This window comes from Trichosurus vulpecula, unplaced genomic scaffold (genome assembly GCF_011100635.1).
Source record: "Trichosurus vulpecula isolate mTriVul1 unplaced genomic scaffold, mTriVul1.pri scaffold_71_arrow_ctg1, whole genome shotgun sequence".
NCBI lineage: Eukaryota > Metazoa > Chordata > Mammalia > Diprotodontia > Phalangeridae > Trichosurus > Trichosurus vulpecula.
In genome coordinates this window covers 17,496-36,827 of record NW_023494554.1, presented here as the reverse complement: position 1 = coordinate 36,827, position 19,332 = coordinate 17,496, and the positions used below count along the sequence as shown (strand labels likewise).

At 48.1% G+C, this 19,332-nt stretch overlaps 1 protein-coding gene across 1 annotated transcript in view; it reads left to right on the top strand.

The window, feature by feature from the left end:
- The window catches only part of ITIH6 (inter-alpha-trypsin inhibitor heavy chain family member 6), a 33,205-nt gene extending 17,214 nt beyond the window's left edge, over nucleotides 1-15,991 (top strand). The window contains 10 exon segments of the mRNA XM_036740741.1: nucleotides 1,898-2,064; nucleotides 2,631-2,794; nucleotides 6,340-6,446; nucleotides 7,387-8,090; nucleotides 8,092-8,576; nucleotides 9,347-9,546; nucleotides 11,365-11,418; nucleotides 12,170-12,283; nucleotides 14,991-15,380; nucleotides 15,795-15,991. Coding sequence (XP_036596636.1) covers nucleotides 1,898-2,064; nucleotides 2,631-2,794; nucleotides 6,340-6,446; nucleotides 7,387-8,090; nucleotides 8,092-8,576; nucleotides 9,347-9,546; nucleotides 11,365-11,418; nucleotides 12,170-12,283; nucleotides 14,991-15,380; nucleotides 15,795-15,991 — 2,582 coding nt within the window.
- Nucleotides 15,992-19,332: the final 3,341 nt, after the last annotated feature.

Here is a 19,332-nt window from a genome sequence, read left to right as displayed (position 1 = left end):
TCCCTCTCTGCCCACCACTTCATGCTCCCCTTTCTACCTACCCGGGTTTGTCTAGCTTACAGTTGGGGAGAAGAGTAATCTCCAGGTTATTCTTATTTCTTTTTAGACTGCTGCAATTCAAAACCTCAATGACCTCATTGCTACATTGTAGCATGTTGCCATCTACCCACAATCCCTCTTTGTTTGGCATTTAAAGCCCTTCACCACCTGGCCTTTTTTCTATTTCCAGCTTAATTCCACATCACTTCCCTTCACACATGCTCCAGTCCAGCAATGCTGCCCAGCTTGCTCTTCCTCACACAACATCCCATCTCCCAACTCCAGACTTTTGCAAGGCTGTCCCCCATACCTAGATTTCTTCAAGACTTAGTCTGAACTCCACCTCCTACACGAGCCCTATTTCCTGACCCTCTGGCTACTAGCAGCTCCCCAAAATGCCCTTTGGGGCATACAGGGTTGGGCCCAAACCAACTCATGCCATCTCAAAAGAGCTGGTTATTAAATATTCAGCAGGAGCACTGGCACCTTAAGCTGGAACTTGACTAATCTTGTATCCATTGTGCTTTCAGAATCTCAAGGATGTGCATTCAACTTCAAAGTGTGACCAGGGCATGGCTCTCTCTTCATCACTTTCTAATCCTAATTCCACTTCTAGAAGTGGCCTGTGTCTCTTCTGTGTAGCCCTATATCTGTACATGTTGGCCCTCATGCTAAGCTTGGGGTTAGCTCCTTGAGGACAGAAACTGTTCCCAGTCTGGCTTGGTTTTCTAATTGAGAGGCAGAAAACCAGAAGTGAATTCCAGGCATGGGGAATGGCTTGTGCAAATACTGATACTACTGCTACTACTACCACCACCACCACTAGTACTACTCCTACTAATAACAATAACATTTATAAAGGGCTTACTATGTGTCAAGGGCTTTGCAATTATTATCTCATTTGATCCTCATAAAAAACCCTGGGAGGTGGGGGCAGTTATGATCCCTATTGAGGAAACTGACTTACCCAGGCAAGATTTGAGCTTAGGTCTTCCTGTTTCCAGGCCTAGTGCTCTATCCACAGGTCACCTTCATGGAGTATCAGATATAGGGCCTGGCTGGTTGAGAGTACAATTTGACTGGAAAGTGGGGTTTGTCCAAGTTGGAAAGGGGTGAGGCTGGAGTGGAGGGGGCACCAGCCTGTGGAGCCATGAAAAGGTCGGAGCAGGGCAATGACATGGAGAGGGAAGAGACCTGGGACAGGGGATGGGTCAGGAGGAGAGACAATGTTATCAGTCACCCAGCCTGAGCTGATTGCTGTGACTGTGAATTGACTTTGGCTCTGAGCTTCTGGGATACTGACAGCAGGATAAGATTAAGTAGGATAAGTGTTCATTTTCTGTCAAACTGGAAGTTGACCAGATTTGCCCAGAGAAAGAAATAAGCTGCATTCTTCTCTGGGGATAGACTTCAAAGAGGACTTTATTATGTTGGTCCTTGAGGCACAGTTGTTGGGTTGGGCAAGGAATGGGGGCTGGGGATGAGGGAGAAATCAGAAAAGTAGAAAAAGAAGAATCTACATAGGGCAAAGCCCCAGCTTCAGAGAACTCTCAGTCCTATGGCAAGGGGTTGAAGAAATGAGCTCTCCCCTCCCATATCTCATAAAATGGTCAGAGAACCAGATGGGCCACTGTGTAGACAAGAGCTCAGACTCAGAGGGGGGATAGTGGACAATTAGAATGATGAGGGGTCAGTAGCAGGGGCCCTAGCCAAAACCAAAGGTCAAATGAGGACCCGGAGAAGAGGAAATGGATGGAGGACCAAGCTCCCTCTCTCCCCATTCCAACCCTTCCTCACTTAGCCTCTGGGCCTGGGCTGGATGTCTGCTTTCTTCCCAGCATTGATCACCTCCATACAGGTGAGGCTGTCTTGCCGTCCACCAGGATTGAAAAGGAGGAGACCTGTGCACGGGTCACCTTCACACCAACACCGAGTGAACAGGCTGCCTACTCCAGCCGGGGCATCATGGGAGACTTTGTGATTCAATATGATGTGACTATGAAGGACGTCATTGGTGATGTGCAGGTGATTTGGGCCTTCAGTCAGGAATGCACTGAAGGAAGCCTGCCTATACTTACCATCCACATTTAGTCTTGAGAGCATCATCCCCCCTAACCTTGAACCTGGCTCGCACACTGTACCTTATTTCATCTGCTGACCTTGGAGCCAGGTTCTTAGTCTCCTAGTAAGGATTTCTTAAAAGGGTTTAGGGTGGGACAAGCAAAATTGTGATGCCCTTCCAGGCCTCTCTGTCTCCTGGTTTCTTCCCACTGGCTACCAGCCCCCAGCTGCTGTCATTCATTTCTGCTGCCATTCATGTGCATTGTCATGATGTGGCATCCCAAGGGCAAACCTTAGAACTACTGCGATTTCTTCTGCTGCTCTCTGTTGACATCTCTCCTGATCTCTCTCTCTCTTCTTCTTCCTCTCCCTTTCCCTCTCCCTCTCCCCCTTCCCTCTGCCCCTTCCCTCTCCCTCTCTGTGTGCATATATGTGTATCCCTCTCTCTCTCTCTCTCTTCATGTGTCTCTGTTTCTGTCTGTCTTTCTAACATTGTGTCACTCTCTCTGTCTCTTTTGGTCTCTCCCCAGATCTATGATGGCTATTTTGTTCACTATTTTGCCCCCAGAGACCTACCTCGTATGCAGAAAAACATCATCTTCATTATTGATGTCAGTGGCTCTATGACTGGAACAAAGCTGAAGCAGGTAACAACTGCCTGGGGAGAATTCCAGTCCTGGATTCTAGAGTGTGGGTCAGAGGGACACAGACAGAATTCCAGAGTTAGAAGGCCCCTCTCAAAATAATGGAACCCAACCCTTGTCTGTGCACGCAGCTCCACTTCAAGTGGACCTTCAGCCTCTGAGGAGCAGTGCAGGCTGAACTAAATCTGCCCAAAAGGCAGAATTATTAAAATGTTGTTTTGTTTCTCTTTCTTTTCTGCCCAGAAGAGTAATCTTTAGACCAGACAGGATAGAGCTGCAAAACACTCTTCCCCACCCCTCTTCCCAGGGAGATTAAGGCCAAGATAAGTAGGGGCAGAGTGAGCTGGCAACCTAGTTGCTGTTCAAGGTACTGAAAGAACTGGCTGAGCCATTCATTCTCTGGAGACTGCAAGAGGTGCTGAATTGACTTTCAAAAAAGGAAAGTAAACAAAACCTTTGACCTCTTGGCTAAAGAGCTTGACTTGGATTCCTAGCAAAAACACAAAACACATTATGAAGGGGACAGCTAGAGGGCATCTAGAAGGGGAAGCAAGGGTTACTAGGAGTCTTTATAAAGAACACATCATGCCAGACTACCTCACTGACTATTTCTACAGAGTTACTAAAGAGGCAGTCTGGCAGAGTGGCCAGTGAACTGGCCTGGGAATCAAGGCAGACTCTGCTCTGGGTCCCAAATCAGACAACAGTGGACTCTATGACCCTGGCCAACTCTGTAAGACTGCATTGTAGAGAAGTGATAGAAGGAGAATATGCACTGGAAGTTCCCTAGACCAGTGGTCCTCAAATTTGGGTGTCTCAGGGCCCCTTCATGCTCTTACAAAATATTAAAGCCTCCTCCCACTTATTTTTGCTTATGGGAATTATAGTTATCAGTATTTACCACATTCAAAATCCAAATGTTTTAGGAGCATTCTCAAAATCCTTTGGACCTCACAGAATCAAAACCCAAGACCACACTTAGAGAATGATTTTCCTAGACTCCTGAAATCTCAGGTCTGGTAAAACACACAGATACTCCCACCACACACAGGTACACACAAACACACATGTGTGCATACATACCACATACAAATACACAAACACATTCACTCAAGTACATCTACAACATGCTACATACAATACACACATAAATACATGTATACATGGGTCCACACACATATACAAATGTACACCATACAATACACACTCACATTCACACACCACACATACATAAACATATGTGTGCACACAAAGCTGAAAGAGCAAAATTACTGGCACATAGCAAGCATTTAATGTTTATTGACTGACTGAGGTAGATACTCTTTGGACAACAGTCACAGCCTAAAAGATCTTGGAAGGCTAGAACATAGAGTTGACTACAATAAGATGAAATTTAACAGATAAATGTCTTATACTTTGGATCAAAAAACCAATTTCCTAGGTACAAAGTAGGGGAGACATGGTCAGTTCTCTCTTTACCTGCAAAAGATCTGGGGGTTTAATAGGGATCATGAGGTTCAGTGATTCTGAGCATCCTGGAAGGGGTTTTAGAGGCCCTCAGGTCCAACCCCCTCATTGGACAGGGGAGGAATCCAAGGCTGGGAGTGAGGAATCAACTTAAAATCCTATAGTTGGCTTTCACATTGAATTGCTCAAGGAAAGATATTTGTTCTATGAAGTGTGGATTCAGTCAAAAGGTCACATTTGAGGACCTAGAGGGCCACATGTGGCCTTGAGGCTACAGGTTCCCTAGTCGTAATCTGGATTGGGGTTAGAGTTAGGGTTAGTGGACTGCAAGATTACTATGTCCACAGGGTAACTTGCATCTAGTCTTGGTCCATAAGACCCAAAAGAGGAAGGATAATTGGAGCACAGTGACACAGCTAGGGGGTGCTACAGTGGATAGAGCTCTGATTCAGAGTTGGGAAGACCTGAGTTCAGGTCCTATCTCAAGAAGTTACTAGCTGGATGACTTTGGCCAAGTCACTTAACCTCCCACTGCCTCAGTTTCCTCATCTGTAAGACAGAGATAACAAGAGCACCTACCTCCCTGAATTGTTGTGAGGATCAACAGGATGTTTGTAAAGCATTTTGCCAACTTTAAAATGCTATGTAAATGCTAGTTGTCAGTATGATTGTTATGGGAGTGTTGAGCTCCACAAGAACTCAGAGGAGGGGCAAACCTCTTAAATAGGTGTGTAGTTAGACAAGCATATTATCTCCCATTGCACCCTAACTGAACAATTAAAATGCAATCAAATTAAACCCTCATAACAAGTTTGCATGGTCAAACAAAACAAAGTCCTATGTTGGCCATGTCCCAAAATGTATGCATGTATGTATGCATGTGTGTATTTCTCAGCCTTCATTTTGAGTCCGTCACCTTGCAGGCTCTGCTATAAGAGTTTGACACTTCTGCTCTACACTCATGGCTCAAAAGTCTTTCAAAGTCATTTTCCTCCATAATGTTGTCAGTATCTAAATTGTTCTCTCTGCTCTGCTCTCCTTACTCTGCCATCCCTTCATAGAGGTCTGCCCAGTTTCCTCTGAAACTGGCCATTTTGTCATTTCTTATGGTGCAATAATATTCCATTACATCCATATACCATAATATGTTTAGCCATTCTCCGATAGGTAGGCACCCCTCGGTTTCCAGTTTCTTGCTACTACAATAAGTGTTGTTATAAATATTTTTGTACTTAGGGCTCCTTTTTCCTCTTTCCTTGATCTGGGATCTTGGGTCTGGGCCTAGGAGTGGCATTGCTGGGTCATAGGGTAAGCACAATGCAATAACTTTTGGCTCAGGGCTCCAAATGGTTTTCCAGAATGCTTGAACCAATTCACAGTTATGCCAATGGGGCACAAGTATGCCTGTTTGCCCATGGTCCCTCTAGCATTTGTCGTTTTCCTTTTTCACCAACTTTTTCCATGTCACGAACATGAGGTGGAACCTCAATGTTGCTTTAATTTGCATTTTTTTAATTATTAGTAATTTGGAACTTTTTTTCACATGGTCATTGCTAGCTTAAATTTTTTTCCCTTAAAAATTGCCTGTTCATATCCTTTGAGCATTTCTTAAGTGGAAGATGGCTCTTAGTCTTCTAGATTTGAATCAGTAAGGAAGGAAAGAATATCATGGGCTGAAGGTGGTCAGGGAGAGCTGCCTGAAAGAAGTAGGAACAAAGGTGAGGCAGGTAGGGGGAGAAAAAGACTGGATGGCAGATTGATGTGCCTGTGTTCAGTTGTTCCAGTCGTGTCCAACTCTCCATGACTCCATTTTGGGTTTTCTTGGCAAAGATTACAGATAAGGAAACTGAGGCAAATAGGGTTAAGTGACTTGCCTAGGGTCACACAGCTAGGAAGAGTGACTGAGGCCAAATTGGAACTCAGGTCCTCCTGATTCCAGGGCCAGTTGTATGACCACTGCAGTGCCACCTAGCTGCCTGTATGGCAGATGCAGCGATCTGAAACAATCTTAAACATGGTTTCTATCCATATCTTGACTGCTGCAGACTAAGAAGGCTATATATATGTGATCCTGGGGGACCTGTGCCCAGAGGACTATTTCAACATCGTGACCTTCTCACATCTGGAGAATGTCCACATCTGGACACATCTGGAAGGCTGCTGGTTCCATTCAGGCCACACCCCTAAACATACAAAGGGCCAAGGCCTATGTTAGCAGAATGGAGGCGGGCAGATGTGCGTATACGAGGTCCCTCCCCACTTCAATCCCCACGCCAGCCACCCCCCTCCAGGGACTGCCAAGTGCCAGATCTCTGAAGTGAATGCTATTTGCTGCAGACCCCTGACTGGTAATAGCCCTGAAAATTTCCCTGTTCAAGCTTCACGCTTTCATGTCGGGGCTTCACCATCCTGCTCTGTAATGTAAGGGAGTCAGACCAATGGCTGCCGCCTGTGCTTTCACACTCTCCCATTCCATGAACAAAATCCCTTCCCCTTGATACACAGATGGTGAGGAGGGTCTGGGCTTACAGGGATGGGCAGAGGCAGAGTAGGTCATCTCCAAGGCCCCTCCCATCTCTGCCATGATGTGACCCTAAGTCCCCCCTGTGATGATTTCAAAGGCCTGACCTTCTACAGCTCTCCCCAGGCCCTACTTTGCCTCTCTATAACACAAAAATAGGATCACTTGAGAACAAGACAGGATAGGGGGCTCATTTCTAGGATGGCTGTTGGCTGGCTCATTTGGTGAGCTGAGAGTGTTGGCCTCACGAAGCACAGGATGAGACAGGGCAGGGAGTTCAATTTCATCCCAGTTGACTAAGGTGCCTGGAATGACACCCATTGGCAAAGCAGAGACAGAGAGGATGAAGAGCTGCTAACTCTTAGTCTGTTCAGAAAGATGAGACTCACCACCATAAGCTGGTTAGAGAATGAGACAGGCCAAGGGCCTAAGAATGAGGCAAAGAGAAGGTTGGCGGGCCCATAACACAGATGGTGGCCTTGCCAAGGGAAGGGGGTGGAACAGCAGTCCTGGAAGGCTTTCTGCAGGAGAACCCATTAGAACTGGGGGAGGGTAGCCCACCCCAGAGGCAACAGGCAAGCTGAGGGGAGGGAGTAGCCTCTGAGGTAGGGGGTGGGGAGCTGGATACTCACGCCAGGTCTCCGTCTTCCCCAGGGACAGACATGAATGCAGCTCTCCTGGCAGCAGCTTCCATACTGAACCAGAACACTACAGGGTCCTCAGGAGAGGCTCAGCTGCTCATCTTCCTCACGGATGGGGAGCCCACAGCAGGAGTGACCTCACCTGCCCGCATCCTCGACAATGCTCAGAGGGCCCTGGCTGGCCAGACAGCCCTCTTTGGCCTAGCTTTGGGTGATGATGCTGACCTGCCGCTTCTACGCCACCTTTCACTGGAGAACCAGGGCATAGCTCACCGCATCCGAGAGGACCAGGATGCTGCCTCGCAGCTCAAAGGCTTCTACGACCGCATCGCCTCCCCACTGCTGTCTGACATCCACTTCCACTATCAGGCCAAACCTGGGAGGGCCAAACCACCAGAGAGCCACTTCCCCAACTATTTCCAGGGCTCAGAGCTGGTGGTGGTCAGCCAGCTAGGTCAAGGGGAGCCTGAGCTCCAGGTGCGCCTGGAAGCCCGGGGCCCACACAACCACCTGCTCACAGCAGCCCGGGGTGAGGAGGCTGCAAGCAGCACAGAGCCAGCATTTGGCTGCCTATCCCACAGGGAGCTCAGCCTGAGCCAAGGCTTCCTCCAGCACCTTTGGACCTATGTGACAATCCAGGGCTTGCTGGAAGCCCGCATTGGGGCCAATGACTCAGCCACCCGCAGACTACTGGTGGAAAAGGCCCTCAACCTCTCTCTTGCATTTCCATTTTGTGACACCCTTGACCTCACTTGTTGTGGTAAAGCCAGAGGAGGAAGCCAAAGGGGAACAGGGCCCACATCCAGCCCTGACAGCCATAGACCAGCCCACAGCTACCGGGAAGTCCCCAAGGCCTCCAATCCTTATAGGCCCCACTGAGCCCCTGCTCCAGGGGGCAAAATTCACCAGCACTTCACCTGGACCCTCATTTGCAGCCAAAGTGGTGAATCCCAGGGTGACCAAACAGAATCTGACTCCACCTGTCCCCTGGGTGCAACCAGCTCATGGGGATCCATCATCTATGAAACCCACAGCATCTTCATTCCCCAAGACTGGCTCCTTGTCTCCTCCCAGAGCGGGCCCCATCACTCATCTGTGTTCTGTCACCCCACCACTTCTGACCTCCCCCCAAACTGGAGCCCTATTGCACCCTAAACCAAACAGCTCATCTTGGTATAATCCTGGCTCCATGGCACCCCCTAGGTCTGGCTCCTCAACCACCCCTAAACCTAGCACCCAAGTTCACCCAAGTCCTAACACCTTATTAGTTCTCAATTGGCCTCTGAGCTCCCCATCTCCTCCCAGAGCTGTCTCTCCATCTGTCCCCAGAACTGGCTCCCTGGTTCACTTAAATCCTGACATTTCATTATCTTCATCCCTCCAAAAATATGTTTCTCCAGGTCCCCCTAAACCTGGATCCCACGCAAATGGCAACACTCCAAACTCCAACTCTTTGGATTTCCCTAAACCAAGCACCCTATTTCCCCCCAAACCGGACCACCTTTCTTTCCCTAGAACTTGAGCCCCATCATCTCCCAAACCAAATGTCCTACCCCAACACAATCCATCCTCCCCCAAATCTGGTACCTTGTCTCCCTATAAGTCTAGCTCCCAGTTTCCCCCCAGACCTGGCTCCCCAGGTCCCCCAAATCTGACATTCAATACCCACAAACCCAGTTCCTCATCTCTTCCTAAATCCCAACCTAACCCAAGTGTCCCATCCCAGCACACTCTCCCCAAATGGGATCTGCCAGTCTCCCATCATCTGAGCCCCCTATCATTCCCTAGGCCTTCCACTCTGTTTTCCCAAAATGTCACAGCAAGTCTCAATATTTCAATAGCACAGAACTCTGACACCTCATCTCCCCCCCCCCCCAACTTGGCTCCCCATCTCTCCCCCAAATTGGAGTACAGTTGTACCCTGATCTTCATGTTCCAGCCCAATCTGGTCCTAACTCCCAGTCTTCCCCCAGACCGAGTTCCTCATCCCTCTCTATCCTGAGCCCCCCATCTCTCTATAACTTGAGCACACCTGAGATCATCAGTGTCCTTGTTCTCCCTGAGGAGCCACTCCAACTTCTAAAAACCCTGCCAGACTCTGGATTCTCCGAGTCCTTGAAGCCTGCATCTATCTACACCTTCCCCAACACCCACAGCCAAGAGAGCAGACGTGGTGAGTCACTGGTACAGTCTCTACAGGCTCTCCCTGCCCTCGCCCCCCAGTATGAACCCTTCTCCCAAGTCTCTCAAGTTTCAGAACCCCTACTTGCTTGTAGGACCTCTGGGGTTTTGAATGTCACCCCTCAAGCATAGCTCTATGTCAGTGTGTCTAAGGGTCTCTGAATTATTATCTCTGTGCATCTCTAGATCTTTCTATAGAAATCTGAGTCTTTCAATGACTCCCTTCATATCTCTGGATAACTCTTTGTGGGTCTCTGGATCTTTGAATGTCTCTAAGTTGTTGAATGGCATTCCCTGAGTGCTTCTCTTGTTTGTGTGCCTGTGGGTCCCTGAGTCTCTCTGGTCATCTCTGTGATTATGGGTCTCTGGATATACACGTATGCGCACACACACACACACACACACACACACACACACACACACACATATCCTTGGCAATCTCTCTATGGGTCTCAGAATATCTCTGACTTTTTATGCCTTTCTCTGTCTAGCTCTGGTACTTGTGTGTCTCTCTGGGGTTGCTAGGTCTTTGAGTTACTGTTTATCTCTGTAACAATGTGTCTCTAGGTACCTTGGTTCAGTTCCAGGTCTTGAAATGTTCCTCCGAGGTCCCAGGTCTCGGGGACTTGGAAAAACTAGTCTTTGGGCAAAAGACTTGGGGCATGGGGTTAGAAGCAGGGGAAGAAGTGTTGGGGTATGTTTATTATCTAGACCTCTCTCTAGGCTAGTTAAGAATTCATTCAAACATAACTTGGCAAGCTAGCCTTGCAGGGCCCAGTCTTTAGGGAGGTCCCAGACTTTCAAGGAAAGCAAGACACACTGGGACAAGACAATCTCAAAGGCCTAGCAGAAAGGGGGGGGGGCATGTCAAAATTCTCTCCCAAGGAGACAAACTGGAGACTCCAGTGTGTGGGATGGATTTTACGAATCCAAAAATTAACAACAGAGGCATCTCAAGGTGAAAGTAGAAAGGAAAATTTATTACGATCCTGCAGGAAAGGGCAACCCGGACATTGAGAGGACTGGGGGTCCTCTCAGTGTCAGAGCGCACTGGACACAGAAAATTGGGGTGTTTATATAGGTCCCTAACCGCAATTCCCCCTCCCAACCTCCTTCCTCTCAGCTTGCAGACGTAAGCTTTGAGGGTACAATCTAGACACGATAAATCTACCCAGGGACAATGGCAAGGAACAAACAGTATGGTTATTTTTTTACAAGCAGGTGACAGTCATAAACTTCCCACCATCCTTGTTTCATTCTACTATCAATCTCAAGGTAGTAAATCTGTCTTAATAAACAAACAGTTCGGTTATCGGTGACAGGCAGGAATTAGTTGTTAGTTACCTCATCTTCACATCTGTGGCTATGCACGGATATCCCCAGTATCCTTACACCTTGCCTCCCATCATTCTTATACCTAACTAATCTTGCACATCTATATTGCACCTGGCTTTTCGGCTTTCCATCCATTCTTCCCCAAACAGAGGTTCTCTTATCTTGGGGTCAATGTACAGGGGGTGAGTATCCTGTGTCTTATCCTTATCCTCAGAGAATTTTATGGTTGCTGACTTATTCACCTCAACCCTTCTTTCTTTCAGGCCTCTCGCCATTAGGTAAATACACAGGACCTGTTCTTAACCTCGGGGGCCTACGGTCACTAGCTAAGCTTGTGGAGGGGAAAATATCTAAGTAGAGAAATGGGACTCACTATCCTACTTATTTCTATTTATCTAATTTGTTCCCTTTTATGAGAGGTCTTCACTCATCCCACACACCAGTAACCCTCTTCCCTCCTCTTTTAAACTCCCAGGGATTCAAGGCGAACCTTTAAAATCCCCATCAGTTTTTACCTTCTTCTCTTCAGGTAAGGAAACTCATTTGCTTGCTATCTGTTGGAACAGGGGGCCCAGCAGATAAAAGAAGCCTCCAGTGGCTTCTCCTGCCTCCTTCCTTGGTGGGGTTTGCATTTATCGAATTTTGTTTCCACAGAGATTATATGAACATATGATTTGAAGCCAGACTGGTGGCCAATTGTAGAATTTTGGCCACCTGAAAAATCAACATATCTAAAAGGCATTCCTTTCTTTGTTCTAAGAAGGCCTTTTCTTATATCTCAAAAGAATTGCCAGGCCAGGTGTCAATCACAAAGGAAAAGACCCATTAGATAATGGGTCTTTTATCATTGATATCCTGGGTTCAAATCTTCAGACTCCTGCTTTCCTCAATTCTCTTTAGCAATTGAGAGGGATCCTTTCTCATGCTATCTGATGCAGACAGAGAGGAAACTAAAAATATAAAGAATAAAGTGTATGTGGATGAGAAGGGAGGGGGATTGAAATGTGGAAATGAGATGTAATTACATTTAGGGTTAGGGTTAGGAGTGGGGTTTAGTGAACCCTAAAATGCTGACCAATGGGGTTCAAGGTGCGAAATTCAAATCTGGATGAATTATAAAAGAGCTTTGTACCTAGCTAAAGCGTGCTTGGCCCAGGTTTAGAGGCAATGTCACCCATCAAATAATAACATGAAATAAAAATCTTTTTTTTCTAAACTCACTCATGGCCAGATAAAATTCTTGGTATTTCTAACAGGCTGGGTGTCTTTGTGCCTTACAGTGGATGGGGATCCGCATTTTGAGATCCAGCTGCCAAACTCAGAGAGTAGAATCTGTTTCACGGTGGACGGAAGGGCAGGGGACACACTTCAGCTCATCAGAGACCCTGAAGCAGGTAAGGGGCCCAAAGAAAGCAGGGAGGGGGAAGATGCAGAGAGACAGAGAAAGATAGGGACTGGTGGTCAGACCTCTAGGCAGGGCTCCAAAGACCCAGAGGACCAGAAGAAAGAAAGGCATTTCCATAGTGCTTTATGTAGGTGGTCTCACTGGAGCCTCCCAACAACCACCAACCCTAGGAGGCAGGTTCTTTTGATGCTTCCCACTTTAATACTGTTATCTTCCCTCCCTTCTGGGGTTCACATCAAATAACTTGGAAGGGGGAAGGGGGAGGAGGGAGGAATAAATCTCTGTCCACAAAAAGGGCCTCATCTCTATCTTTGACCCACATGACCTCAGAGGTCATTTAGTCCATTGCCTTCATTTTGCAGATGAGGAAACTGAGGAACAGTGAGGAAAATAAGGTGAAATGACTTTGAGATTACACATAGGGAGTGTCAGAGTCAAGATTTACATTTCTGTCCAACACTTCTCTCACTGTACCACTTCATTTCCAATTACATACAGAAATCTGTCTCTAGGCACTCAAGTACGGGGGAAAAAAAGCAGTAAAAGTAATCGACTTACCAAGAATTCCACCTGGCCACGAGTGAGTTTAGAAAAAAAGGATTTTTATTTCATGTCATTATTTGACAAGTGACTTGGCCTCTGCCCTTTCTGAAAAAAAAAGGGCCCAGCTCAAGCACACGTTAAGTTAGTTACAGAAACTCTTTATAATTCATCCAGATTCGAATTTCCCTCCTTGAACCCCATCAGTCAGCATTTCAGGGTTCGCTACCCCCACCTTGGGTCTCCACACCTGAAAGGAATTCCCTTAATTGATTAGAGGCCAAACCCAGGAAGTTTTAAGCTTCCTTCACCATTAACATGAGAAGAGTAATGAAATTCTCCTCTGGCCTTTGAAGTTTGTGGATTCTATCTAAGGAACAAGTAAGGAGTTGTTAGGCTATAGATATGCGAATAAGTAGGCACCTACATCCTTGTGGAGTGGAGAGTTAATCAGCATTTCCAAGGCTTTCTAATCCATTCATTTCCCTGCATTCCCCAACAAATATGACATTTTCTGTGGAAACAAAAGCTCAGTCCATTTCTTATAACAACAAAAAAAAAACTGTGGGGGAGGGTGAGGGCTGAGTTAAGCTCTAGAAACAAAGAGAACTCTTCCCGGCATTTTAGGGTTAGGGCATGAAATAGCGAAGTAGAAACCGAAAGTATCCTCTCAGACTTTCTTTGTCTTCTAAATACCTTTGTCCATTGCCAAGACGGGTTGGGAAAGGGGAACAATAGAGTCTTTGCTCCAAAGCTTTTCCTTGAGACCTTAATGTTGGGGAGGGGGGGAAGTACTCAGGGTTTTCTGACATTCTGATTAGAGAAAGCCCGGCTTTACCAACAGCCCTGCATAGAAAGAAGTCGGGCACCATCTCAGTTCCTTGACATTCACAGAGCAAGGCCCTCACTCACAGTTCAAGAAGGTCAAAAGAACAAACATCCCCTTCTATGTATACACTGGGAACTACAGAGCCCAGTCACTGAGGAATGGATTGCAGCAGTCCGAGTTTGCTGGGAGGGTGGGCAAATGCAGGGGATGGAGCGAATTCAAGACCCCAAAGACCCACGTACAAAATGCTATAGAGATATAGATAATACAATGCTGCCGTGGCTCTGGGACTGCATCAGTTTGAGCAGCCCCTCCAGGGTTGCTCTTGCTTACTGCCACTCATAACTTCATAGTGGGGGTGGGGGGAAGAGGAAGGGAAGGGACTAAATTGCTGGAGGATTTCCTTGATTTCTCTTGAAATCTAAAGGGTACCATCATCACCAGTAGACTGGCCAGCTGGCAATGACTATTGTGGCCATAACAATGAATTAAAGAGAATTAGAAAATAGCCATCAATCCATGTAGCCCCTGCCACTTCTACAGTGATGGTGATAGTGTCCACAAAGGGGCAGCAACTTCAGAAAATCATATAGCTTCTTAGAATGTCTACAAAATTTTATTGGACTACACAGAAACATATCTACACAAAGAAACATGCAGAAATCCAAAGAGCCAGAGGGTCATAGCAAGAATATCAGACCCACAGAGAGACTCAGAGATGAAGAAGGACTGGAAGGTGACACAAAGGCACATTCAGAGAGACTTACAAAGAGATAACAATAGGCCTACAGTGAGACCTACAGAGAGCCATAGAGAGGCAAACTTTCACAAAGCCCTCAAGGAAGCCCTGCAGAGACAAAAAAGGAGCATGCCAAGAACCAGAGGAATAGCATGGCCGAGTTGGGATGTGGGACAGGTATACTTAGACAATCCCTTCTCCTCTCTGGGCCTGTTTCCTCAGCTATGAAATGAGTGGATTGGACTAGATGGTCTCTGAGGTTTCTTCTAACTCAAAATGTTATTTCCCCCTGCCCCCTAGGGGCTACAGGGGCCTCAACAGTAAAATGAGGTAGCTGGACACAGTGGTCTCTGAGGTCCCTTAAATCTCTGAGTCTCTGACTCTAAATCCTGAAAGATACTGGAAGAGAGACATCCCAAACTCCCCAGAGCTCCCCACTCACAGTCAAGCCAGCCATCCTAGATCCAGCCTAGATTCCAGCCCAGCCAGCCCTCCCCATCCTTCCCCATCACTGGCCATGCATCATTGCTTAAAACCTGTGAGATTGGTGAGCATGTGAAGCAATAACCATCTCTCCCCTGACTCCAGGGCTGCAGGTCAGCGGCCACCTCCTAGGAGCACCTCCGAAGCCAGGCCACAAGCAACGGACCCGCACCTACTTTGACAAGATCGTGGTGGTTATGAGGAGACTCCAGGAGCCTTTTGTTATCTGTGTGACCCCTCACCAGGTCAGCCTAGAGACAGAGGGCATGACAAAGAGACTCAACTGGGCCCCGTCTCTTCTCATCCTGCAGCATGGGCCTGGGCTGGAGCTGATTCTACAGCACAAGAGGACCCTTACCATCCGTCTCAGCCACCACCTTGAGTTCCTTATCAGGAGGCACCATGACAGGCACCCCACTCCCCTGAGGCTCCCCCATCTTGGTTTCTACATGGTTAACGGGCAGGGCCTGAGCCACTCCGCTCGGGGTCTCCTGGGTGAGAAGATGCTGTCATTATCTCCTCTCCTTGTACCCAAGGCCTTCCACCATCCAGCCTCCTCTTCCCCTATGCACACAAAACACATTCCTCTGCTCCTGCCAGGCCACTGCCCCTCAAGCCTGAGTCCAGCTTCCAAGATCCTTTTTTGGCTAATAAAGCCTTTCCTGGTTTGGAAAGCTATAATTCCAGTTTGCCAAACCCTCGATACTTGGCGAAACTCTCTGGATCGACCAAACCCTTGGTGACTCCCCTGGTCTCATCACACCCTTGCTACACATCTGGGTGGTGGGCAGGACAGGAATCCTCAACCCTATTGGTTGGAATGAAAATGAAAGGAAGCCTAGAAAAAGGGACCCATCTCCAAGCCCCAGGAATAACACCAAATCTCTCTGTGCTCATGTGTTCCCACAGGACAATTCCAGCATACGGATCTCTTTGTGAAGCACACAGTCAGGCGGGCTTGGCTAGAAAGGCCTAATGGCCCCAATGTGCCTCTGGCCCCTGCTGTCCCAGGGAAGGACTTGCTGTCTAGGGGCCCCTGCTGGAGGGTGAAGTATCAGGATGCGGAGAAGCTGCTGGGTAGACCCTACAGAGCCTTTGTCCTCTGAGGGGCAGCCATTCCTCTTGGGGAGACCACCTTGCCTGTGGCCGCCCAGCCTGCCACCAGGCCCTGCAGGCTCTCCTTCCCCCTCCCTTTCCCCTCTTGCTTTCTCTCTTTTCCTGACTGTCTCTTCTTTGATAGGATCTGAGATTTAGAGAGACTTTAGAGATTTAAGAGAGATCTTATAAGGCATTGAGTTCTGTTAAGTGCTGTTGAGGCTCACAGCCAGTCCCAGTGGAAAAAGAGTGCTGCCTCCGTTCCCACTCAAGGCCATATAGGCTGGGTCAGGTCTCCCACACTCAGCAATGCCTGGACAGGAGACTGTGCACGGGGTGTCCACGAGTACATACACAATACTAATCTCTTCATGATTGGACACTTGCCTCCTTTCAGGTGCCGAGCTAGCATATGATTGGCTGAATTTGCTATAAAGCTTTGCTACTTCCAAAAATAAATGAGACTTCTTCATCCTTGTCTCCCTGTCTCTTCATTGTTCCTGATCGGGGTCCCCGCCGGCCGGGGACCCCTCCCCAGGGAGCCGAGCAGAGTTCAATAACCACATTTTACAGATAAGGAAAGTGAGTCCCAGTGGTTTAAGTGACTTGCCCAGGGTCACACAGGGTTCAAATTCAGGTCTTAGTACTCTGTCCACTGAGAGGAAGGGGAAAGGCCAATGGGAATGCTTTGCCTAAGCAAGCTCCTCCCCCAGTGGGCTCTATGTGATTCAGGATGTATCACAGCTGTGAACTGGAGTTCAAAGCAGCCAAACATCCATAATTGAACACCTGTGGTCACATAGGCCTTATTAATGGACGGGGAAGATCTTCCTATTCCATTAACATTACATCTGTGGAGAAGGGGGCAGACATCCCCACCAACTGCCAACCAACTACCCCACAGGGCAGGCAAGCCTGCCTAGCTGAAGCAGCCAGATGCTCTGAGGGAGAAAAAAGTCAGCATGTGGCAGACCACCACCACCACCCCCTTGACCACCAGCTCCCCTCAGACGCTGACAGAGACACCCAGACCCCTTGAGACGAGCCTGGCTTCCACCCCAGGCCCTCAGTCATCCTCCCGGGAAGCAAACCCTGGGGACAGGCTACTCCCCCGGGCCTGGAAGGAAAGTCCTGGGCACCGTCATCCAAAGGCTCGACGGCAGAGCCTGTTGCTGTTCTATCGGTGACATTACTAGAGAAGAGGTCAAAGCACCTGCTTGGCCGCCCCCCCCCCCCAGGACCGTGAGACCTTTACTTCCATTGGACTTGTGGCCGGAACGTTCCCTGACTGTTGTCTCCCCCTAGAATGGGAGCCCCTCGAGGGCAGGGACCAGCTGACTCTTCTGTTTGGAGCCACAGGGCTTGGCACACAATAAGTGCTTAATAAATGCTTCATTCATCTTCCTTCCTGAGGAGGTGAACTAGGTTTAATGGGGAAAGGTCAGGATTGGGAATCTGAATTACTCAGTGATCTTGGATAAATCCCTTGCCCCGCCCCCCCCACCTCAGTTTCTTCTTTTGTGACTCTTCTGAAATCCTATGAGCACAGATGGGCTGGGTTCAAGGTCCACTTCACTAAAGCTCCATGAAACTGCTTTCTCCTTGAGGCCTGGGGTTACCACATGCAGTAAAGGCACTGTGTCAGTTCAGGGAACAACTGGGGGAGAAAGGAAATTGTGGTCACCTCCAAACCAAATCATTAAAATGTAACTAATCCCACTTGGGTAAACTGAGTCCCAAAGTCCATCTATACCCTGCATGACAGGTGGCAACAAGGCAACGACTTCTGGGAACTTCTTCTTGGGTAATATCTAGGATATTCTTATTCTTTCTCTCTCTCCTCTCTGTCCTCTGGGTGTGTGTGTGTGTGTCTGTGTCTCCCTCTCTGTGTCTCCTATCTCTCTCTCTGTCTCCTCTCTCCCTCCCTCCCACTCTGTCTCTCTCTTCTCTCTCATTCTGTCTCTCTCCTCTCTCATTCTCTCTGTCTCTGTCTCTCCCTCTTTGTCTCTCTCTTTCTCCTCTCTGTCTCTTCTCTCTCTCTCTCTCTCTTTCTCTCTCCTCTGTCCCTCTCTCTTCTTTCTGTCTCTGTCTCTCTCTTCTCTCTCTGTCTCTGTGTGTGTCTCTCTCCCCCCCTGTCTCTTTCTCCACTGTTTCCTCTCTCTCTCTCTCTCTCTCTCCCTCTCCCTCTCTCTCTCTCTCTGTCCCTCTCTCTCTTCTCTTTCTCTGTCTCTGTCTCTCTCTCCACCCCCCTGTCTCTCTCCCCTCTCTCACATTTCTGCCTTGGATAAATGGGTTCATTGTAGAACTGGTATTTGGAGGGAAGGGATGGAAACCTTGAAAGTCTGAGTCCTGTCTTCCTTTCCTTCTTCATGAACAACAATCAAAAGTTTAGCTTATACCTGAAAATCACATCCACCAGTGGTGGGGAACCTTCGGCCTAGAGGCCACATGTGGCCTTCTAGGTCCTTGGATGTGGCCTTTTGAGTGAGTCCAAGTTTTACAGAGCAAATCCTTTTATTAAGGGGCCTTATTCTGTGAAGTCTGGATTCAGTCAAAGGGCCGCACTGGAGGACCTAGAGGGCCACATGTAGCCTGGAGGTCCCAGGTTCCCCACCCCTGTCTAGTCTAGGCTAGACTAAGAATATGGAAGGGATCAGATAGTTCTTACTGTAGCCCAGGATTATTCTCTTAGAAGAGGAGAGTGCCAGGCTATAGTCACAAGCTCCTGCTTCCCCTCCTGGCTGGAACGAAAACCTCCCTTTGAGAATGGTGGGGGGAGAAGAGGATAGACATGTCTACTCAGTCTCCCTACAAGATGCACACAGAAACCCCCATGGCACATGTGGGGGGGCAGCCCTTACTATGCTCTCATTCCTTCCCTCCTTGGCGTTGTAGGAGGAAATTGCTCCATCCATTTTAAAGCAGATTAAAGAGGAAGTTTCTCTCTCACTTCCTTTCTACTCCTCTTTCTACCCTTCTCCGCCATCTACCTGGCTTTTCCCTGTCTAGTCTCACCTCTCTGGTCATCACCTTATACCTTCTGGATGAGGCGGCCTGTGTGACATCTCTGACCTAGACCCTATCCACTGGAGTGACACTGAATGCAGGGCAAGTGGAAGGCAGGGGAGATTAGGTTATTCGAAGATGGCCAGAGAACCAGCTGATGGCTAAAGGTGGGCATGAGGCCAACTACCTGAAACAGTAGACAGGTCACCAGGCCTGGAGTCAGAAAGGCTCATCTTCCAGAGTTCAAATCTGGCCTCAGACACTTATAAGCTGTGTGACCAAGTCACTTCACCCTGCCTGCCTCAGTTTCCACTTCTGTCAAATGAACTGGAGAAGGAAATGGCAA